The following is a 25,378-nucleotide window of genomic DNA, read 5'->3' on the forward strand; positions in this document are numbered from 1 at the left end:
TAAAGCGACATTATTTTCCGATTCTCTTAATATACATGCATACATCCATAATCATTGTAGGTGATAGCAAGCTACTCCTCTAAGTCAAGGACGACATAAACACAAATAGAGCCAACACGATTTAAAAAAAATCGTCGGTAAATCAGTACTATTTCTATGAGGCTTACTGACTAGCGCCATCTAGTAGTTATCTAGAGAAAATATGATAAAACAGTTCTAAATATCTGAATCCGGGGTAAACAATCGGGTAACATAGGTAAATATGTAAGAGAAATAAATAAAAATTCAAATTGAATTCAACACCTTTATTGCAATTGAAAATAAAAAGTTCATAAATTGAGCAAATCAAATAATGCGTGTAGACTAAAAACTAGCGTACAGTTCAAACAGCTTCGGTGTAATTGGTACGCGTACCAAATTAACTGATTTCCAGCTGAAATATTACAGTCAAACCTGTTTTTGTGCAATGTATAAATATGGTCAGCATTTAAAAATAACTCAAAATAAAAAGGATTTATTATAACATTTAACCATTTTCTTTCGTAGTATGACGAAACACGAACTAACTTTTGTTAAACTGGTTAAAAATCTAAAACTGTCCATATTTTAGAATATATATCTGGGAAGTCAGATATAAAAGATCCGATCTAATAATTTTAAAAATCAAAATGTAGCACAGATAAAAAATCGCACATAAACAAGTTTGAATGTCTATAATACATACTAAAAATATATAGAGATTCGTTTATGAGCAAAATTAATATAAAGTCCACCGCACACGTGTACGAGAACGCTACGCAAATGCTATAAGGCCGATCGCACACGGCATTTTTACAAAATACATTACACGCTTATATAAAAGTAAAAACATTTATGATTACTAATCTATATTTACCATTCAACAATAAATTTATCACAAAATTACATTTTTAATATGTAAAAATGTAGTTCAGTTTCAACACATTACAATTAATAAATTTATTACTGAAGGTATGATATAAGAGATTGAATATTCGAATGCGTATTAAAGATTTGTTTACATGGCGGTACAGGTGTAAGGTTAAAAGGTGACACTAACAAAATTTTCAGCAAAAGTCTTAAGGGGTTTTATATTTATTTCCAATAAAGCCTTATAGTGATTATTCTGAAACATATTTCATTTCTTTTTTTTTTAAATGCCACAGAGCACTAACTTTTGCCATTAAAGTCTTTAAGGACAGATAATAAAATATAATTAATTTTAATGTGGGTAATCCGAATTGTAAAAACGCTTTTTCTTACTATATTAACATTACGTTATTGATTATTTCTGAAATCACTGATTTTAGGATACCATACATTGACAGCAAATGTGCTATATTTTCACCCAATTTTCTGTAGTATCACTTGCTTGTAGGACAGATAGCGAAAAAAGATACTTTTGTGTATATATTTAAGTTATAAAAGTCGATTCCATAGTTTCTAACCAAATAACTTTAATATACATCCGATAATACAATCTCTGTACACAATATCTACATTTCAATAACTTATTCTAACTACATTTTTCACACATTAATATAGCTATTGGAATATATTCTCATCTGTATTGGGTACATATATTAGCTGCGTTGTCGAACAATCTGGCGTGTGCTAGGCGCTTATACAAAATAGATCCATACATGATATTTACTTTCATTCAAACAAAACATTTTGCTTTGTGTAAAAATTATTTCTTCCATCTCTTTTCTTCTACGGGACAAGATGCACGGATTCACGACATCTGTACACGGTTGAAAGACCTTCCATCCGCACATTTAAAGTGCGAACAGCAAAGAAGTGACAGAAGGAACAGCTAGCAGACCGCCGGATACAAAGTACAATTCCCATGAACGAGCCAGTCGGGGCTGACGGCGCGCGGGATAAAAGTGCAAGTACGTTAATTAAAGCTATAAAGTTATGTGTTCTACTGTGTGTCTTGCTTTATTGCAATTTTCACTGCAGCTGGCGGGTGGTAAAATAAAACAAAGTATGAACTGCAATAGAGGCTCGGTATTTTAGGTGGCTATTGCTTCTTTACCTGCCCAACTTGTCGAACCTTCTGGAAATTACCTGCAGCGGTACATAAGGAGCGTTGTGGAGAAAAGCGACGAGTTTTTCCGTTTCAATATTATCTAATATACTATAGAAGGTGCCTATGTAATCAACACTAGTAAATTATACAGAAACTTGAAAATTTTCGTAAATTATAATAGTTTGGTAAATTTTAATGTCATTACAACTCCATCTGTCGGTTTTTGTCGAAAACAAAATTTTTTATTTCTAATAAAAACAATTAATAAAGTAACAAATCGTAACCACTCTGAAATATGTTACAATAATTTACTACTCTTATTGAATACAGGCCCCCCCTTTTTGAGGACTTTATTCACCCCTACAGTTAGGTATTATTTTTGTATTTTCTTTTAATATTCTCAAGATTCCTCATTCATTTTAGAAAATTTAGCTTCTGGAACTAGTTGAAATATAAAATATCTTTAGGACGTCTGAAGGCTTAGATGGCATGAAGCTTTAAAAGGCTATGAGGGTTAAGGAACAGTTTCACAACCGATCCTCATAGAATTAGATTTTTAATATAAAATTGTTCACAACGCAGCCATACATAAAGATCTTAAAACTAAACTCATTAAGTGTCTTTGGTAATGACGATAAAATAACGACTAGTCCTTTATTACATTTCAAATTACATTTATTCCTTTATCGAAATAAACTTCGACTTTTACGATCAAAAATAAATCATACTGTATACATTCTTGGATTACATTCGTAAATGTTTAATATATAACCAATAAAAACCATGAGCTGTTATTAAATATAAACTAATCTAAATAAAGGAACCCATAAATTATACGAACTTGTCTTTTATGATAGGAAAACTTTTAAATACAGAGTCGGCCAGAAATGCATGCGAATTTGAAAATCGAATTTCTCGTCAAGAGTAAGGGTGGAGGGGATAGGTAACTTGGTTCACCAATTGGTGATATTAAAATTCGCACCGCACGCCTTTCTGACTCACTCTGTATAATAATTTACTTAAAACTATTTTAGGAATAAAGCAATTGAATGTCAAAATAAATGCTATAATTACTCTGAAATAAATTTCCAATGAAATTACGAACTCTGAAATTAACTCAATATTACAGTACCCGGCGATAAATATACCACATCGATCTTTGGAAAGAGACAATCGGCTAATTATCTCTGTCGCACAAAATACAACGACTGACAAAACGTCACAAGTGGCGTGGGACAAAGATAGTGCTCTACGAATCCGAAATTAGCCGATTGTCTCTTTCCAAAGGTCGTTGTGCAATATTCATCGCCGGGTACTGTACAGACTATTGCCAATTTATATTAATGCAATATAATATTATGCAATTATAATATTGCCAATTTATATTAATTGCAATAAAGTAAAATCGATTTTATTAATCGATTTAAAATTTATAATGATAATTTAATCTCTTTTTATAATATAAAATAAAATATATTATTTCTATCATTTTTTTATATGTAAAATAATTTTTGGTATTAAATTAGGTATAAAAGGAATCTTTATCGATACACTATAAATAAAATATAGATAATAAATAATTTAAAATAATTTGGTTTTTTTCTTGTAAAATATCACCGGCCAGTTTAAAAAATTACAGATCGATTATATGGAATTAGTTGTTATTAAAAAAAACCCTTTACATTTAAAGTAAATATTGCAACTATGTCGGTAGTATTCCACATATATATATGACATTTAAGCCTCTCTCGACCTACAATTATATGACACTTTGTACACATTGCCATCTTACATTCTAAAGTCATAATTTGTATGTTGATATATATGGTTTACATTTCTATTTATACAGAGATTCTTTTGTATTAATATCAAGTTGGAAATCATATTAATTAATGAATTCTGTGACGATTGTATGACAAAAAATTAATAATTTTTATTATTATTAATTATATATATTTTATTTTAATTATATATATTCTGTGGCGACTATTTGCCGATAGATGGCGTGGATAGGCTTCCCACTAGTGGACATATATTTTGTGGAGGCCCATGTCATGCAGTGGACATCTGTACACTTAAAGGTTATGCTGCGAGACATCAGCGTCACCAACAAAAGCGTAAAGTGTTTGCAACATATTTAACTACAGTGGAAACGCACCTTAAGTTAAATTCAACTTCACAATAATTAGACTAACTTGAAAATCCTTAACTGATGGAATGTTTCATCGCGCCTCGGTTACTGTCGAATCATTGCTGCGCAGGATTTTCGGCAGCTCTCCGGTACCGAACCGTATACCATAAGGTCGCAAATGGTATATCAAATAATCCAACACGTACATCTCCTCTGGTGCCACGTAGTGGAATGAAACCGCGTGGTCCGAACAGCAGCTTAGACCCTGTACGAATTTGAACTTTTTAATATTCCCACTTTTGGGATAATAGACCCAAGCACAATATTAGGAAGTTATGGGCAGCTGCATACCGTGCTACAATATATATATATATATATATCACGGTTTGGAACCCTCGTATCTTTAAATTGAAGGATGACATTATTTTCTATTAAAAAGGTCATTGTAAATAATCCTATGTAGATAATAACATGCATTAAATTTCTCTGGTCACTGTGAACTTGACTTTTTAATTGTACAATTTGATTGGTTACTGGACGTGGTTTTTTTCGTCTTTTATGTTTTGTCTCACTTTGCTTGAGTAGTAATATTTAATTATATCTTTTTGTTCGGTTTAACCTTTGAGATGGCTGGACAGATTTTGACGAGTCTTATACTGGCAGGTAGCTGATGTAATGAGGTGTAACTTAGGCTAATTTTATTTTAAAAAAAATTCCTAAGCGAAAAATGTCTTTTGTTACATTTCACGCGGACAAAGTCGCGGACACAGTTAGTGTTTAATAGACTATACATACTTAATTTAATGGTTAAAGTTTCGCTCACTAATAATATGTTCGAATGTATGACATATATAAACATATACTTACTAGCAAATGAATTGTGATATAGAATATAAGTCAGTATTAAATTTATATTTAAATTCAAAAATGAACGATGATATATATGCGTATATTGGAAAATAATAAAAATGACAAAAAATTAAAAAAATAATAAACATAGAAATTGTAAAATAGGGCGAACTGTGGCTAAGTGTAGAAGGCAATTTACGAATGAATTGTCAATAAAAGCCACAAGGGTAAAGAAATTATGCAAGATAAAAGAGAGAGCGGATGAGATAGAGATAGAGAAGAGAAAGAGAAACTAAAAAACTTATTTAGAAACAAAAGTCTCTGTAAAAGAATAAGAGGTAGGAGAAAGAGTGGCCCCCAAAATCGCGTACCATAAAAAATATACGCTATTAGATTATAAATGCAAAAAATAACTGATACATAATAATAAATTCAACAAGGTAATAAAACCTGAAAATATATTTAAGTTTTTACAGATATATGAAGGTATTTCTATATTTAAACTTAGTAAAAGACATTAATTATTTTTTCCATGTGTGCAAAAGAGATAGCCGTTGAGGTCGACGGGTGGTGATCACGAGCAGGTAGACGCAGCGTGAGTAGGCCTGCCCACAAGTGGACCGACGATAGATAAGATTGCTGGAAGTCACTGGATACGATGGCGATCTTTGCGGAAGTTGAATACTTTGCAGTGGGCTTCCAAAGGCTGACAAAATGAGATTCAAGAGAGAGAGAGAGAGAGTGAAACAGAGAAAAATTTACCTCATCAGTGGGATAGTAGATGTACTGCCAGTACCAGAAGCCGCGGTCCTTGTTGGGAAACAGGTGGTGCTTTGGTACGAACGGGAAGAACCGGCCGCGCTGATGGGAGTCACGCGAGTCCATCGCCTTCACTCCGATGTGCTCCAGGCATATACCTATATAAATAATAATTTAATATTATCATACATTGCAAGTTCGTATTATTTACACACAAAAAATGGCAATTGTTTTTTTTTTCCAAATTAAACACAATTCTTTGTGTAAAATTGTAAGTTGTAAGCAGAAGTAGTCACTAAGAAGACTCTAGGTCACCCAGAGATGCTGGTTTCGCTGCGAGATAGAGTCAGAATTGAGATTCGCAGAAGAATCAATCTCTGACGAAGCTCGAAGAATAGCTCATCTGAAGTCGCAGTCAGCTCATAGCTTGCAGTCGATAGCCGCTGGGTTGTTGTTTGGGTATCGAGAGGAAAATCTTCTGCATAGACACAAAATAACTTGCTGTACGGGAGGAGGAAAGGGTTATTATGTGATTCCTATCCCCCAAAAACTCCCCTCGGTGTCATCTTCGGTACCTTTGAAGGAGCCGCCGGACCTCCAATAGAACTCGCACCTGCCCTTCAGTACTTTGCCTAAACAAATCTCGTTTGGAAGCTGTATCTCCCTCGATATCCTCGCTGTACCGCAGCAATATGACACCACTTCGCTGCTTGCTCTTCTTTAGTTCATATTGAATGAACGATGAAGGCCCCCAGCCTCAACGACCGCGAATCCGAGGCAGGTGATATCTTAGTATGTACTGAACTTGGGTTAAAGGGTTACGTGTTACCTATCAGGGTGGACCAACATAGTCTAAGTTACGGGGAGTCTCTGGAAACAGGTAGCGCAAAACTGGTCATGATCTATGTTGGAGTTATATTCCTGATGATGACCACCTTTATTTCATGTTTTTTATATATGCTACAATTGCTCTGTGATATATGCGATAATTCTTACATATAACGTATCACCCGGATTTATAATCGACCTGTCATCCATACTTGATTTATCATCATCAGCTGATAGACGACCACTGACAAACACAGGCATCCTCCCAGAAATTGCCACAAAGACTTCACGCTACCTTGACTATGCCATTTTTTTAATCTATTTATCTATTTATTTACTGTGTTTGCTTTTTGTTCACTTCAATGGCATTTTTTGCAATTTTTTTGCAGAGGGATACGAATGACTGTTTATCTTCTCCGCCTATCAGGGAGGCTATTGACTCCTTCCTGTGACTATGCCATCGGATCCACATAGTCGATGCAGCGTACCAACTCCGTGTCTACTGGGTCGTGTTCGTCACTCGAGAACCTCACCCCTATGGTCAACAATCCCCAAGTCCTGAATACTTGACCAAGCTCACCCATTTCAGCATCTTCAGCACCATTGTCCGTAGCCTTACAGAGATGGGGAGAAGGCAACCCTTTGTTCACAAACTGGTCTAAAGCTTGTCGACTCAATACGTAGCCGGCGCCACCGCTCATGTATCCCTGGAAAAAATGAACGTATGCCATTAAAAACAGAGTTTAGTTTCCTTTGCCACAAAATTTCTAGAATTAAATCGTATATGATACCGCCATGTCGATAGGGTCTAAACTTATGTGATCTAATTAATCTAGAGTCAGAGTTGACCAAACTAAAACACTTGCGGGTCGCTCACACAATTCCTTGGAGAGATAAATGGTGAGTTATTTATTATGAGGACAATGTGTTCTAAATTTAAATAACTCATTCGTCATCAAAAGCAGATATGACCAAACCCAAAATAATCGCGGATCGCCACAATTCCTTGGAGAGAAAAATGGTAAGTTATTTAATATGACGACAATGAGTTCTAGATTTAAATAACTCATTCATCATCAAAAGCAGATATGACCAAACCCATAATAATCGCGGATCGCCACAATTCCTTGGAGAGAAAAATGGTAAGTTATTTAATATGACGACAATGAGTTCTAGATTTAAATAACTCATTCGTCATCAAAAGCAGATATGACCAAACCCAAAATAATCGCGGATCGCCACAATTCCTTGGAGAGAAAAATGGTAAGTTATTTAATATGACGACAATGAGTTCTAGATTTAAATAACTCATTCATCATCAAAAGCAGATATGACCGAACCCAAAAAACTCGCGGGTCGCTTACACAATTCCTTGGAGAAATAAATGGTAGATTACACTTGTTACGATGACAATAAGTTCTAAATTTAAATGACTCATTTCGTCAACAAAAGCAGAGATAACCAAACCAAAATCACTTGCGGGCCGCATTGTAAAAGGTCAGAGAAAAATTTCCTTGTTCTTAAGAATGGAAGATCTAAAATATCTCGTGGAACTATATTATATATACGTATGACCAGATCCTTGAAGGATTTATTAACTTTTTGAAGACGATATTTAGGTGTTACGAGTTTAATTTTTTTCATAGGTGTTTTTAAATTATGGCGCATAAATAACATGTTATTAACAATATGTTAAATTACTTTTTAAATTCATAATTATTTTCTTTTTCTCGCCAATAGATGGCAGCACTGGTTACAACTAACCTGACTTGTGAAGGGTTTGAACCTGCAGCCGAAGTATATGGGATCCTTGCTGTCATAATCAGCGAGCATGTACCTCAAATTCTCCACGACCACGTATCTGAAATATTTTTACTTAATATTAAAAAACTAGATGGCGTTGTGTACAGACAGACAAGGCACCAATGATTTAAAAAAAGAACGATAATAATTAGTTTACTTTAATATAAGTTTAAAATAATTAAGAATTAAGTTTGGAAATACATTAAGAGACTAGAGTACCCGGCGATAAATATTGCGCATTGACCTTTGCAAAGAGACGATAGGCTAATTTCGGCTTCGTAGAGCGTTATCTCTGTCGCATGAAATACAACGACTGACAAAACGTCACATAGGTAGTGTGGGAAAGAGACAGTGCTCTACGAAGCCGAAATTAGCCGATTATCTCTTTCCAAAGGTCGTTTCTTCATGTTTTTATGTATAGTTACTGTTACCTTATAGACCAGATCTTTATAGTTTCCCAACGTTGGGCCCATGCCCCTAAGGGCAGAATTTTAATTTTTAAGAGGACAATTCCAAAGTGGACTCGACACAAGTTTAACCCTTACGCTTTAATATAAAAATATATATATATATATTACATAGGGGGCGTAAGAATTTTAGAAAGGCTTAGTTCGGCCATGTAACATATAAAAACCAAACACACATATATACTGTTGTTTTTTATAACGTTACATTATATATATTGCACATAAGATAATTATTTTATAATATATTGAATTAATAAAACTGTTTTTTCTCTATCTCTTTCTCTCTCTTTATTGGACCGGTGTGGTTTAAGGTGGCAGAAGACAAAGGGCGCCTAGACCTCTTCATAAAATAGGCAGGCAAAAAAAAAATTGCATAGCTGTCCCATACGAAATAGTGTCTGCGTGTGTGTAATGGTGACATGTGATGTATGTCGCACGAACACACACACATACATGTATGTTCAACATCACATATGAATCATTTGCCCTTATGTGTTGTGTATTTATGTTTTTTCACATTCAATGTTTACATAGCTGGCCAATAAATATACTTTTGATACTTTCTACACAGGCCAATGATATGAGTGTTGCCATTGTTTTACAATTCGAAACGGCCATGCCTGATAACTACACTATTGTATTATTATCATTTTATTCAAAGCTTTGTCGTGACGAATCGAAACGATCAAAGTGCATGCGTGCAGTTTTAAGAAAAAGAAAAACGAATAAATATCATTCCACCTGTTTACGCGGCAATATATATATATATACTTTAATTGTTTTATATACATACACTCACACACACACATAATTATATATACATATGTATATATATATATGTACATACATTTATACATACATGGAATTGACGATTTGTCTGTCGTTGTATATCGTGCGACAGAGACAACGCTCTACGAAGCCGAAATTAACCGATTGTCTCTTTCCAAAGATCGATGTACAATATTTATAGCTGGATACTGTGGATAAATTGACAGGAAACTTACGTATCGTCGTCTGCTTTTAAAAACCAGTCTGCGTCTCTCCTATGATGTTCGTATACATATCTAAACGCAGCCTTCGTTTTTGCCCAAAGATGATCCCTTCCTTCTTTGACCGGGAGTTTTACCGACGGTAGCTGTCTGTCTGAGTAAATAAATAAATATTTGATTAATAAAATTACCCCAGCCGACATAAAAAACATCCAACAATTGAATATCTACATATTCAATTCGAACCGTAATAAAAAAGTTTCCAATAGATAGACAGCAGCGTCCTCTACGTACCATATTACCACACTGCGATTGCCAAACCACCTGCCATGCGTGGCGATTATGGTATATCCCCCATAGATATCTTTGGGGACGATCTATATCTTGCAATTGTCGTCTATGGACAGACACGACGAAAGCGACAATTCAAGAAAAACTTTAAAAAAAATTATTAGAAGGACCGGAAAGTAATGTCGCTTTCTTAAGTTAAATTCACACGACTAAATTTTTAACAAGTTTTTATTTCTAATCAACAATATATTCACTTTCGTTATCAACAACCTTTTGCCATCTGGTATACAAATTTTCAATACCAGAGCGGTAATTATCAATCGGTTTTTCTGTAAAAATGTGTCGACAGAAACGACATTACTTTCCGGTCCTCCTAATATATTAATGTGAAAAATGTTTTAAGTGATACAATAGAGCTGGGGAATTATGTTTCTAGTGGCAACACACCGTTCGAATTTTTCGTGGACTTTTCTCAAATCACAGAAAAGGTAAATTTGAGTCGTGCACGACTACTGCTACATAGCGGAAATAGCCATATATTAGTCCTTTTCTTACTTAGCATGGACTTTCGCAAAGTAACGCCTGAATCTATTAGATATTGATTCTAATTTTTGCTTGTTTAAACTTTTCAGGTATTCAAATCTTGAAAGAAGGATAACCAAAGTCAAATGGCGAATTCTTGTCTAAATGAAAGTATTATATTTCCTGACAAAAATAACTGACTTACCTTCTGCAGTACTCATGAACAGTAGCTTATTGCATCGCTTCCCCCACGTCGCTTTCACATGTGCCGCCTTCTTTTCATGATTGCTCGGCTGGGTCATGACCCAACAGAGGACTCTGACCCGCTTCGACAGTTCGTCAGCGATCGATCTGTCCTCATCTCTATGCGCCGGTTCCTCACTGCCGTGCTCTATGACACTCGGTATTGGGTGTTTCTCGAGATCACGATCCCGGGCAGATTCTCTACAATAATATGGACGGTAAAATACAAATTGTATTTGAACAACTTTTTCACGTAATAAATACTCTTTAGTTTGATATGAAAAACTTATTTGTCCACATGGAACTATGCATAAAGCTATATACAGAATGATTGGATATAGGTGTAAAATCTTAATCGTAAAGGGTGTATCACTTGTCGGAACTACATTACGTCATTATCAGCGTCACATGGAAAAGGGGAATTTCACAGAAATATAATTACCACGTCTGGGTCACGATTGTGGGATTCTTCTTTGGGCGATAGGTTTTGAGGTAATAGCGACACAAAATCCGAAATAGAAGTGCGTATTTTATCCGAGCTTCACCCGTATTTATACCGATGTAAATAAAGAATTATATTTCTGTAGAACTCCCCTTTTCGATGCGCCGCTGACGACATAATGTCTCTCCTAAAAACTCATTTTCTAACAATTGATTTATGGTACACACTATCTACTTACTATATATTAAAATTAATTATTAATTTCAATGTAACATATTTCAGACTGACCTCATTCTACAGGATGATCGTAAATAGGGGTAAAATCTCAAAAATTTCTTGTTGGCAAATAAGCTATACTCTTTTAAGACTTTTACACCTATAAACAATCACCCTGTGTATATTAACGGTAAGTATATAAAGCGAAGATTAACCCATTCAAGTTATATATATGTTCAGCGACATATAAGCATATATATAATAACGAAAAGCACGACTTTTGTAAGCTTAGACATAATAACTTCTATAAAAAATAAGTTTTAATATCTCATCAAAACACTACCTAAGTTACATTTCGTCGATCTACAAGTCGAATAATCTTTTTTATCAAAAACATTTTCATTTATTCATTCATCATAATTAAATTTAAACATTATTAATTAAATTCCATCAAAAATATTATTTTGAACAGTGTCCTTCTAACAAAAGTCCGTTGGAGTAATGTCAAGATATCATTTATTAACTGAATTTAAAAAGACACTCAGAGTGATATGGTTCGCGTTCTGTGAAAATAAAAACTAACTAAAATTTTTACATATACAACGTCGTTTCAACCCCTAGGCGCCTACTGCAAGGCATAAGTCTCTCTCAAAGATATCATTAGGAGATATACCATAATCGCTACGCTTGCAGGCGGGTTGACGATGGCAATGTATTATAGTAAGTAGAGGGCGCTGCTGTTCATTCTATGAAAACTTTGTTTATGAGCAGTGGCAATCCTATACAATCAATACACAAAGTGTGAATTGTATAAGATTGCATCCCGGAAATCGAATCCGCAACCTACGATTGTAAATCTCAATCTTCTACTGCCAGGTTACCACTGCAGTTGTTTATAAATAGAATATTAACAAATTAACAAAACTTGAAAATACCAGGACATCATTAACTAGTTTAATCATTAGTTTTTTTAAAATATTGATGCAATCGGTAAAATCGTTTTCAAGTTATGGAGTGACATACACAAACACACACACGCGCGCGCGCATGCGCACACAGACACAATCACACACACACACAGAGAGAGAGAGAGAGAGAGAGAGAGAGAGAGAGAGAGAGACAGGCACATGCACAGGCACAGGTACTTAATATTAAAATATGAATTGGACTTGCTAATGTTGATTTGTAGATTTTGTGTGCAAAATGCGCCTAGCCTAAAACCTCTTTTAAGGTTGAGAAACTTGAAGGCTCCCGAAGGATCTTCGTCTCGGATTGCTACATTCCCCTATTTCACTGGATTAGATGTTCGTGGATCTCTTGGAACACTTCGGGAGAGCCTCTATACACAAGTTAGCTTCAAGGGTTCTCCAAAGAAACCTCTGCTTAAGTTATAGGATATAAGAACCTTTAATACTACTTCGGAAAGCGTTAGTATTGGTTAAAGTGGCAAAAGAAACTCTAGCATCTATTTAATATGATCGGAAGTTGGCATACTTATGATATAGGGAGCTTGAATCCTACGAGAACGGTTGGTAATGAAATGATCAATTTTAGCACCAGAAGAGAAATTGTCACAAGAAAATTTCAAGGTCTAAATGGCGGCATAGTAAAAACTTTGGGAACCTCTGGATTAAATTAAACATGTGGCAGAGACGACACTCCGGACACATATATTTTGACATTGACATCTCACTTGAAGTTTTGAATTCAATTACGCATGATGTATATATAGGGTATATTCAAACGTCGCGTTTTTATATTCCTCTCGGCGTTTTTTTAAAGTTATTTTTTTTCTTTTTAAACTTTATGCGGAAAGAAAAAATGTATTCACATATAATGAATATGTTTTACAATGTTTCATTGAACTTTTTTATTCTGTATTTCTATGTACCTAAAACTTGTTTGTAAATTTTTCCCTGCCGCCATTTTTTATCAGCGCAATGAGTTTACTCATTTATACATAACTAATTACAAATTTTCATATCAACGTAACTAATAACTTGTTAGTAGTTATTTATATAATAGGAGGTACCGTGAGATTTTATAGTTACGTCTATGAAATATTCCGAAGAATAAATTTTGAAGCCGTATGAAATAATTCAAAGAATATGTTGACCTCATTTGAGGATTGGTAAATTGAATCATGCTTATCTTAATTTTGGGACTAAACATCATTAACTGAGATGGTAATTATCAAATCATACAAAAGGAAACTTTCAGTGACAAATACAGTTAAATACACAGTCACAGACACAGACATAGGCACAGACACAGTCACGGGCAAACAAAAACACTGTCACAAACGCGGTCACATACACAGATAACTATATCTGTGCATGTAACGTGCTTGTACTAACAGGCACATCACACACAGATCACATACTGAGACACTGTCGCATACACGATACAGACACGATCATTTGCAGGGACACGGTCACATACACAGACACGATACAGAGACGGTTACATACAGAGACACTGTCACATACAGGCACGGTCACAAACACAGACACGGTCACATTTTAAGAACGATAAGTGCATCTTACAAACAACAAATAAAAAAAACCTTTGAATTTTTAAATAGGGACGGAATAAAAAATAAACGTAACAAAACGTAATAATACTACTGTGATCATATTTTAAGGTGAAATTATCATTTACTCCCGGGCATTAGGAAGATAGGTAATTTTTTCCTAGGTTAGTAGTACTGTTTATAACATTTGCCAAGCATCTGTTTGTCAAAAGAAATAATTATCATCGATTTACGTGTCTTAGTAATATGTTTAAATTTTGTCAAATACATCATCTCTATGGGTACCAAATTCGATAATTTTATTTTTTGAAAAAAAGAGTCAAAAGCTTGACTGACATCTGATTTGGTTCCGTGAGACTTCTGACTATTCGGCAAACTCAAAAAGCCGAATCGAAGGCCTTGAAAAAGCGATAGAGGAATACTTTGAACAGGATGAAATTGAATTAAAATAATAAATAAAGAATATACATTTTATAAACAAATTGGCCATATTTTTTTAATCATTGTTAAGTGCGAAGAATAGGCAAAACAAGTTTAGTTTAACATTTAAAGATATTTAAATTGAACTATAGATAAAATAGTTAAAAAGTTATTACCTACTTTACAAACTAGATAAAGTGACGCATGACTGAAATTTCTAGCTACGATACTATATGTTAAATACTTTAAAAAAATATATCAAATAAACTATTCATACTTGGAATGCCATCGTTTTAAAAATGGAAAATATTTTAATTGTTTTATTTGAAAATATATAATAGCATTTCTTTAATGGCCTTCGCTATTGGGGATCACTCCTTCCACCCGTATTTATGGAACAGGGATTTTATATTTCTTTTATTAAGTTTTTCACATTCCATTTTTTATTACCATACTCTTCTTCCATTTACATTATCTATCTTTTCGTTCTTTCACTCTACAATTCTAGCATGTATATTACAGCAAGCCATTGTCAATACATACGCACATTTTTTTTAAACAAATATTACATTTTATACAGGTTGATTGTTTATGGGTGTAAAAGGTTTAAATGGATGAATGTATAAATTATTTTCTGTCAAATAATATATATTATGCTTTATCGAAAAATAAATACTCTCAGAAACTAATATAAGAATATAGTAAAAAAACGTTTTCAAAATTCAGATTAATATATATATAAATATATATATATATATATTAATATTAGATATAGCTTACTACCTGTACCTGCAGATTATATACTGCTAGAAGTAATTGGCCTGTAGCATTCCAATAGAAAAAAAAATAATCTAACATATTTCAAAGTGATCACTTTATACAAGGTGATTGAAAATAGGTGTAACAGTTTTTGCTAATAAACGTGCTATACATTCACACCTTTATAGCTTTTATATCTATTACTAATCACCCTATATATAACCTGACAGATGTTTTCACATAGTTATGAATAATTTAGACGTAATGAAAAAAGATGTTTCAATAACAAAGTGTTCATAGCATCTTTTGAGCTATCTCCCATCTTATCATTTTTTTAAAAGTCTTTCGCCCTCCTATGTAACATATATAATTTTTATATCAAAGCGAAAGGGTTAAATTCGTGACGAGTCCACTTTCAAATTGCCCACCTGTGGGCCCCACGTTGGAAAACACTGGTTTATAGTGTTGCTAAATGATACAAAACATCGACAGTTACATTTACAAAAAAATAAACTTTTCATACTTACAGTGATATCGTTATAAGAATGGAAAATTATATAAAAGATTCTAAATTACAACCGGCCAGTGTCATTTTCACAACTAAACTACGGATGAATATTATTTTTTTAAACAACATTTAAGGCACCCACTTCTATCTCTGTTTTACACATATAGCTAATTATAAAATTACTAATAAATAATTTACAACATGCATTACGTGCAAAGCAATAGTATAGTATATGTATTACCTGTTCGCAGTGTACCAAGCTAGCTCCCGTGTGAATCCAGACGACGTTAGAAGTATGTATGCAAAACTAAAACCAGCTGAGATTCCAATCACCAGTGTTAGCACAAAACGTCGACCCATCACCCGTCCCTCGGCCTGCACAATATCACGGGAGCTATCACGTAGGATACCACAGGAGCTATCACAGAGGATACCACAGGAGCTATCACAGATATTTCGAGAGCTATCACGTGTTAAAAATTTATATTTGCGCAACGCAGTACTCGCACTGTGAGGTACAACCGCACAATGAGATTTTGCTTGCTTTCATTAATACGTAGATACATAGTGTTTTGATATTCGTTAGGTCTCTTTAAATATAATAATAGGCATTGTTGCTAATCGATACATTAGTATTGTTATGCGCAAACTATTTCAGTCATTTAAAAACATACGTTCGCAATAAAAATTAATATTTTATTATCTGTAGAAAAAAATCGATTTCTTCGTATCGACTACTGCGTATGAAGGTCGAATCGTCTGGTCTTAGAATCGTAAATCAATATGGAATTCTGTGGGTTACACAGATAATATAATGTATACAAATCAATCATGACGATTTATAATCTGCATATTTAAAAAGAATATATATTTTTAAAATTAAATGAAATTTTTCACAAAACTTATTGATTGTCAACTCATTATTTATTAATTTTTTTAATCTATTTAATTTTTTACTCTACTCTGCAAGGTGTCATAGTCGTGATGAAGCAAGAAACTCAACAACGACACATCTTTTAATAAAGTTTAACACAGATTTATACATTTACACTTTATCAGATATAGCTTAAATCAAAATAATCAGACGACATCAATTTAAAATGATATGATTAAACACATCATCATCTAACATCACCAGTTCTGAAGCTGAAGCTGGACATAATCCTTCATAGGTTTCGAATAACACAGTGGTTTCCGAGGGCTTTAAAAAGATCACCACCTGCATGGATTTCCTATGCTACCGGAGGTGCCGTGGTCTTCACTTCAGAACCTCAAGGTACTAGTGCCCATCTGTTCGGCGCGTTATGTGATCCGTCTACTGTCACTTGAACTCACCAACCCGCTTGGCTTCTTTCGTCCACGGATCTAATCATTCCTGATTACATCTCGTACGTAAATATTAATCTTTATAAATAAACCATATCATCCAATAATAACACATAATTTAAATGTTTTTAGAGTATATTTTTGAGTATCATATTGGTAAAAATAATAAAAAAAACTACGAAATATTTGCCTAGTTTTTAACAAGTAGCCTACATATTCGATATAAACGTCTTCGCTTTTTACCTGGATCGAATTAAAAAAAATAATGTCGACTGTCAAAAAAACTTTTTTTTTAAATTTTAGACAAAGATATCACAGCTTCGTGCGTTACATTGTTGCTAACACGTCTGAGAATTAAAACGAAAACAATATTCGTTTATAAATATCTTTCATAACACAAAGCGAGATTCGTTGAATGAAATTTAATTTTAGATCCTCCACTAAATGGTTATAAAATTATAAACACTAAGGATACACTACATATGCGGAGTGATTGGTTTTAGATGGAGAGCTTCATAGGGGTGAATATAGCTGGTTTATTGCAAAATAATGTATTATATATCCTATTCAAAAATGGTTTCAGAAATAATAAATGACGTAATAATAATATGATTAAAAAAGTTTTTAAAATTCGAATTATTCTACATCATTTGTTTATTATCTGTCTCTGCACTCGGCACTGCCAGAAGTTATTGAAAAGTCGTGTTTCAATACAAAAAACATTATAATACTTCAGTGTGATCAATTTATACAAGGTGATTTTACTAAAAGATGAACCAACTATACATTTACCCCTTTTAGCTTTTACACTTGTAACCAATCACTCTGTATATACCTTTTGTCTGTGTTAAAATATTAATCGTTACCATTATAAATTAAATACAAAATGTTACCAAATTTACATGTCTATCGTCTTTATCGAACACTGTAAGTAAAAAACATGTTTTAATTCAAAATGCTCACAGCCTAAAAATAGTTTAGACATTTTGTCAAATAATAAATTATTGTAAAAATATTAAAATTCCAACGTTCTAAATTAATCGTAAAAAAAATTAACAAGTCCGTAACTGGCTGGGTGGTCCCAATTGTTATTAAATTAAAAAAAAATAAACAGACAACATTCGAATGACGTAATAAGACACTAACGAAAGATCTATCGCCAGATAATAGAGCAGTTACTGTAGCTTTGAAATATATGGGCTTCACCTTAGTGTGTTTCCGGTGTTGACTTACGGAATTGAGAGATGATCGTTTAATCTCAGCGAAATCCGCTGAAGAAACTAAGTCACTCATATAGCTCGAAGAACTGCTCGTTTGAAATGGCAGTGGGCGCTCATCGCTCATGCCACATCATCAGGATCGAAAGTTTATCGAGTGGCAACCACCGGTCGAGTTAGCGCGGGAGACGCCCTAGTTCAGTGATTCCCAAAGATCCCCTAGGGGTCGATATAGACCATATCGACCCCTAGGGGTCTATGACAACCTGCAAGGAGTCTACGTCAGCGAAAAAAATTTTGGGGGTCCATGAAATGAAAATGGGGGTCCACGATAGTGGATCTCAACACATACACTGATAGTACCTATTTACTTACATCATACTATCTTATAATATCAAAACATTTACATTATTTATTAAAGTACCCATGAAGTAAAAAAATATTATATATGTTTATAAAATTGTGTAAGTTGTATGATGTTGGTATTCGCTTTGTGGTCGTAATACATTTTTATAACATAACATGTGTTTTTACTTTAAGTTTTTAGCACTAAACTTCACTACAGTTAGAAATTTACATGAAATCAATATCAGGTAAGTACCCAACACGGAAAAACATGGCAAGGAGTCTACGATACAAAAAAGTTTCGGGAACTCTGCCCTAGTTGGTCCGACGACATAGTTTATGTTGCGAAGACCGTTGTAACATCGTAAAACTTACTTTAATCAAACATATTTAATATCTACTCATACCTTTGAGCAGTGGTATCCCATCGGCAGAATACTGCGACTTGCGAAATTACCTAATTCACACTGTGCATTATTTCTATAGCATTGTCTTTGCTTACAAAGAAGTTTCTAGAGGATGAGCAGCAGCGTTCTCTACGTACCATAATACCACACCACTTTGGGGGAATATATGATAATCGCTAAGCTTGTTATTGGCTAACTTGACAGCTAACCTTGAAACTGGACTAGTAGACCTTCGTGTAAGTACGGATACTTGTCGCTCGGCGAGCCTTTTTGTTCATCTTTCACCTCAAGTGCACGCGTGGTGATGTTTGAGAAACGTAAGAAAAGGACTAATATATAGCTACTTCCGCTATGTAGCAGTAGTCGTGCAATAAAGTGCACCGCCCGATTAGTGCAAAAGTTTCACTCGGTGTTTGGCACTAATTGGTGTAACATTACTCCTGAGGATGCCCTGTGGAGGGGTGAAACACGTGTTAAGTGAATTAACAGTGTTAGTTGTGTAATTCGCATTGTTTGCCGCATGCGCATTTATCAGCGGGCTGACGGGCGGTGCACTTTATTGCACGACTGCTGCTACATAGCGAAAGTAGCTATATATTAGTCCTTTTCTTACTTAGGATGGACTTTCGCAAAGTAACGCCTGAATTTATTAGATGTTTGAGAAAGGCCTATGCCTTGCAGTGGGCATTTATCGGCGGCCATGATGATGATATAAAATCCTGCACAGCACCTCCTTGCATTCAATTTAAGATATAAGTTGGAATATCTTAATTGCGTGTTTAATAGCTATGGAACACTTCGACCTATTATTCACAAATACAAGAAGTACTTTTTTAAATTTTGCAAACGATCTTAACCACGATTTTTTTAAACACTGGCCGATCGATTTCATGTATCGAAATATCAGTATTTCTTTGTTTTAGCGGTAAATCTAATATTTCTTCTATGAAACGTTTTTTTTAATATAAAAATCTTAAGTGACAAATAAGTATACACTTATGGCACAAAGAATATACTCTAAAAATTATAACGAATAACAAAATGTACAAAATAATATCGATATTATATCGATAATCGTCTTTAACTATTCAAAAATAATAATCGCGTACACACTTACAAAATACACGGAACGCATAGACCACGAAACACTACAACCGAGAATGACATCTGAGAATATTTTTCGCAAACCTCACTAGTGATGTAATTGTTTGTTTGTATAATTTTATCGATTGTTTGTTGATTTATTGACGCACTTCCCTTTCTTTCTCGGATCACAATATCTCCGCGATGCAATTCTTCGTACTGATTTATCTTTGTTAATTTAATTTTATATGGGACTAGCTGTACTCCGCCCGTTTCGTGGCCCGCACTGATTTTTTAGGCAACATTATATTGCTCAATTATAAGATTTTTTAAATTATGTAGTCTTAGTTACTCATTACATAAGCTATCTGCCAGTATAAGTCCAGACAAAATATGTCCAGCCGTTTCAGAGATTAGCGGGAATAAGCAGACAGAAAAATTAACAAAAATATGTAATTTTGGAATATGTAATGCATATTATATATAAGGTGGATACACGACTGTTCTTGAAGACGTCAGTAAAATTTATTTATGTAGCTTCCAACAAGTCATATTGTAAATCAATACGGGACACCCTGTGCCCAGCACTGGACGTCTTATGGCAAAAATGATGAAGATTACATTACATTTTTATTACCTTTATTTAAAACAAATACTCTCTTCAGTCAATTTAGATGTTGAAGTGTTTCAATTTATTTCTCATGCACAATTACAACGCTGGATGCTAGCAACACCTCCCCAATTGGTTCGCGACCTGATATACGCGATAAATATATTCATTTAGATCAAATGCCTCTTCAATAAATCTGTACGGCCTAGATACATTCGCTTCGCTAATAGAAATACTACTATAAATTAGAGAAAAAAGTGTTTGTTCGTTATGTAATATTATTAAACTTATTTTAAAATGTCTACAATAATTATCAAATAAGTGAAAAACCAATTCACATTACAAACGTCTTCAAAAAGAATTATTAATATCACTGGCATAACGAGCATGACCTATCCAAATAAAAAAAATTTTTTTTTGAAATTCAAACTATGAACACTACGCAAAAATGACTTATATTTTTAAATTAAATTATTCAGAATAAGATTGGCAGAAAATGTTGTATATATACCACCAAAAGTTCATTGATTTTAAAAGAATTACCCAACCGTGCCTAACAAATGACCACAACTAATATAAATATAATCTGTTCTTAATTCTTATTTAATATTTACAATAAAAAAAATTAATAGTGGATTTGTCATAATTTTAAAAATAGAATACGCACACAATAATAATCGTCATCGGAATTTTCTCGATCGTAGCACATTTTAACTGAAAAACTGCATAGAAAACGTGAAGCGAATAACAAAATTGAAGATAATTAAAAATCCTGCCTTTACGACTAATAAAAATTAATTCATCATTATTTTACTTACATCCATTATTCTTTATAAACTGAACGCAGTCGAATCAAGACGCCGTGTCAAATTTCAAATTCTATTTTGACAGTTAGCGGTTTGGCGCTTTAACAAATGTTATTATAAAATATGAATTGTGCATATAAATGTTTTAACTAATATTTGAATACGGTACAGTTATAACAATGCAAGTAACCATATAATTGTTTTATCGACGTGACTAACAATCAAAAATTGGAATAAATTGGAACGACTTGATAAGAACTTTCTTTCGTTTTTAACATATATTTTTTTTTAGTTTAGTTTGCATGATGTCATAGATTATGTAAGTGCTTATAAAGCAATAGACGTCAACATATGTAATTAATGTCTTTGTGAGGCTTCCACAACAAAAGTACAACCTCTCAGATTTAAATGACGTAATCATTAATAATATATTTTACTTTTTAAAAACTCCCCCAAAATGCCTCCAATAAAGATAGCAACAATGACACGTTCTAACATATCGTCGCCCGTATCTAACAAATTCTTGTGACGTTGACCACTAGTGATGCACCCTGCTTACTGCTACTTCAGACAACCAATCTTCGAGTTGAGTCAACAACAGTCATATTATTTTTAATGATGAATAATAAATAATAAATTATCATGTCCTGGCATAAGCACCAGTTAGGTTCACCGCATCTGGATCTTAGGTGGGTCCTACAGTATACAGGCTTATATTCTTAGTATCAAATCTTGCATTTTTTATGTAGTGAATGTGTGTAGTGAATTTATAACTAATGGCACTCATTTAATGTTAGTCGCATTAATCTGATGCCATTGAATCAAACTTATCTATTTATTCATCAGTGTATCAAAAATTATAACAACTATGATTCTGAAATATTTTTCATTCTTATTTATTTTTTTATTGATTATTCATGGAAAAACAATTTCTGTTGAACCTAATAGTTGTTTAAAATTGTATTTAAATTTTCTTTATGTGTTTTGTTATATATGTAAAAAAATTAAATAGATAGTTTTATTATAGAAGTGATGTTTAAGTTGAAAGAAAATCTGTCATGTCAAACCAATGTATCTTTTACAAACCTATTTCTAGACATATGTCTCCCATAGATTACCAATAAGACTGGCTGGTGGCTGGACTGCATCCAGCGTCTTCCAATGACCCTAACATTGCCTAACCATATTGTATCCAAACCAAATATGAGTACTCTTTAGGAAGTTATTTGTCTCACTTGCTCATTGTCATTAAACTTAAGTAATTTCCATTTTAATCACATATTCTCTGATCTCTGAATGATGGGCCTTATACGAAGACTCAAGTCAGCTATAGAGCAACGGAGCAGAGAAGGCTTTGCTGAAAGATTGAATTATAAATAAGGAGATCCAGAAGAAAGAAGAAATAAGAAGAAATAGAAGACACTAGGTCACCAACATAGCTTGAAAAATTGCTTATCTGAAATGGCAGCAAGTGGGGCACACTAATCATGCAACCAATGGCAATTGGGGTTGTAACTTTTTTGAATGGCAATAACATAGTCTAAGTCACAGGGAGTCATTGGATTTGGGCAGATCAAGACCAATCTTCACATTAAAATATAAGGGGAACATCTTTATTGCCTATCTATTTGAATAGCTATGGCATACTTCAACCATATAGTAACACATAACATTAGCTAATTCACCAATGTTTAAATATGTATCTTTCTTAATTTATATAAATTCAACTGTACAAGACAAACTTTAATAATAACTGGATCATAAATATAAGTTATCTTGTTGCAAGTGTTATCAGAACACGCTTGATCTATTCACAGGTCAAAGTGTCAATTTTACATTAATAAGAAACAATAATCAGTCTTCGTGTACAATTAATACAGTGTGAAATGTGTTTCAATATATTTCTTAATTATTTTCAAGGCTTTAGAGAACTAAATATTTAGTTTAAGCATATTAAAAACATTCACAGACTATATACTACATTAGTCACGTTTTATGAACTTTTTTGTAGGTATATATATTAGGAGGACCCAAAAGTAATGTTGTTTCTGTCAACATATTTTACAGAAAAACCCATTGATTTTTCCACTCCAGCATTGAAAGTACATATAATAAAAGGCACAAGGCTGTTGATAACAAATGTGAATATATTGTTGATTTGAAATAAAAACTTGTTGAAAGTGTAGTCAAGCGAAATTAACTTAAGAAAGCATCATTACTTTCTCGTCCCCCTAATAATGTACATAAAATAACTATATATAGTAATATCTTTTAACAGGATACAACAAATATACAAATTATGTGACTGCTGATGTTATATTTCTGTACTGTGATATTTTATTTGTATATGGACACTGCCAATTTTGTTATTATAAAATTAATTATATTCTTTTTAAACACCCTTCAATAAGCATAGTTAAATGTGAAATATTTGTACATTGTTATACAAGGTCATTTGCGGATGTTACGAGATAATGCTTTGCTATTTTAATTTACCCTTTAACTATAAAAATGAGTACTCTACAAGTTACTGAATAAAATCAAGTGATACATAATTTAGAGTAAATTCATCCTTCGACATATTAATCAATACCAGTGACTAAACATTAGATATTCTTATTTCTATATATATTAAGTTTTTGTCTAAGAAATGAAGGTGGCTACAATAATTAATAGATAAATTACACTTTCCATTCAGGACACTTGCAGTTCTCATTGAAAAACAAATTATTCTTAAATAAATGAATTGTAAATTCACATCACATGTGCACATATGTAATTCATATTAAAATTTATAACTTCTTCCCGCTAATTATAGCTTTGTAGTATTGAAAAAGTGACAACAAGACGAAGACAAACAATTTTTTTTTTAATTTTCAAGTGTGGGTCGTATACGCCCAACACAGCCAAAATGGAAAATCTTTAAAAATTGCTGTGGCACAGAACATGTTAACAAAAAAGTAGAAATAATTGTCTGTACTCCTCACCTATTCCCAACCTATGATTTTTTCGTGTTTTCCTTAAGAACCCACCATTTCAAGTTTAGTATTTTTACACAAGCAAATCTGTGATACAGTAGACAAAGCAACAGATAAGAAGATGTGATAGTTACCAATAGCCAGTTTTGGATTATATAAAATTATTAAGGAATATCAAACACCAGACGACCGTTAATATTATTTTTGTTAGTAAATAACACTGGTTTAATTAAAAAAAATCTTACCAAAATACAACGGATAGTTATTTAATCTCGACACTGAAAAATTTAGACAAATCTAATGTCACGTTGGTGGTTAACGTAATTATCGCTTAGAGGAAATATGTACAGGAAGCAAATGGATAATGGCCCACACAAAATTATTCTGGACTGCCATATCTATTATATATCAACGTTGAATGGCCGAGTTTTTTTTTATTTACATAAATTAACAATTCTTTACCTGTTAATAAAATTAATATGGAACTAGGCTTATAAAAAAACGATTTAATTTTAAAAGTTTCCGAACAATAAACTTTACAATTTAAATTCGTATTAGATGTAACACGCATATCGTAATAGATTGATTAAAAATAAAATTACTTACAGTCATCTTTGTAGATTATTTAATAAATTTTATGCGAAATATAAACATCATGTTTTATCCCGACTTTTATTGTTATTAACTTTACGCATCTTCTTTATCACAGAATTCTGTCAATGTCAAGCTCGTTACTAAATTAACTTTGTCAGACCAAAGAGTATACAATCACTATTTTTTTTACACAGATCTG

The 25,378-nt window shown here is 33.0% G+C and overlaps 1 protein-coding gene across 3 annotated transcripts; it reads right to left on the bottom strand.

The window, feature by feature from the left end:
* Positions 1–1,095: 1,095 nt before the first annotated feature.
* Positions 1,096–25,304, bottom strand: C1GalTA (Glycoprotein-N-acetylgalactosamine 3-beta-galactosyltransferase 1). Of its 3 annotated transcripts, XM_068777152.1 has the most exons (9): positions 25,192–25,304; positions 24,831–24,863; positions 16,055–16,188; positions 10,898–11,136; positions 9,895–10,033; positions 8,385–8,481; positions 7,201–7,327; positions 5,796–5,950; positions 1,096–4,449 (listed from the first exon to the last, which is right to left on the bottom strand). In XM_068777152.1, exons 3-9 carry the CDS (start codon positions 16,171–16,173, stop codon positions 4,276–4,278), a joined length of 1,050 nt encoding a protein of 349 aa, XP_068633253.1. In that variant the 5' UTR covers positions 16,174–16,188; positions 24,831–24,863; positions 25,192–25,304; the 3' UTR covers positions 1,096–4,275. The 3 variants fall into 3 exon arrangements, with proteins under 3 accessions (XP_068633253.1, XP_068633251.1, XP_068633252.1); XM_068777150.1 differs by lacking the exon at positions 24,831–24,863; XM_068777151.1 differs by lacking the exons at positions 24,831–24,863; positions 25,192–25,304 and adding an exon at positions 21,620–21,703.
* Positions 25,305–25,378: the final 74 nt, after the last annotated feature.

This window comes from Battus philenor, unplaced genomic scaffold (genome assembly GCF_028537555.1).
Source record: "Battus philenor isolate CCGP_79_NKW_IND1 unplaced genomic scaffold, ilBatPhil1.0.hap1 SCAF_13, whole genome shotgun sequence".
NCBI lineage: Eukaryota > Metazoa > Arthropoda > Insecta > Lepidoptera > Papilionidae > Battus > Battus philenor.

Coding starts and splice junctions, on each gene's coding strand:
- C1GalTA (XM_068777150.1), bottom strand. Junction 11,137..16,054: donor GCTTGGTACACTGCGAACAG/GTAATACATATA, acceptor ATATTATTGTAG/AGAATCTGCCCGGGATCGTG. Junction 8,482..9,894: donor TTAAAAGCAGACGACGATAC/GTAAGTTTCCTG, acceptor AAAATATTTCAG/ATACGTGGTCGTGGAGAATT.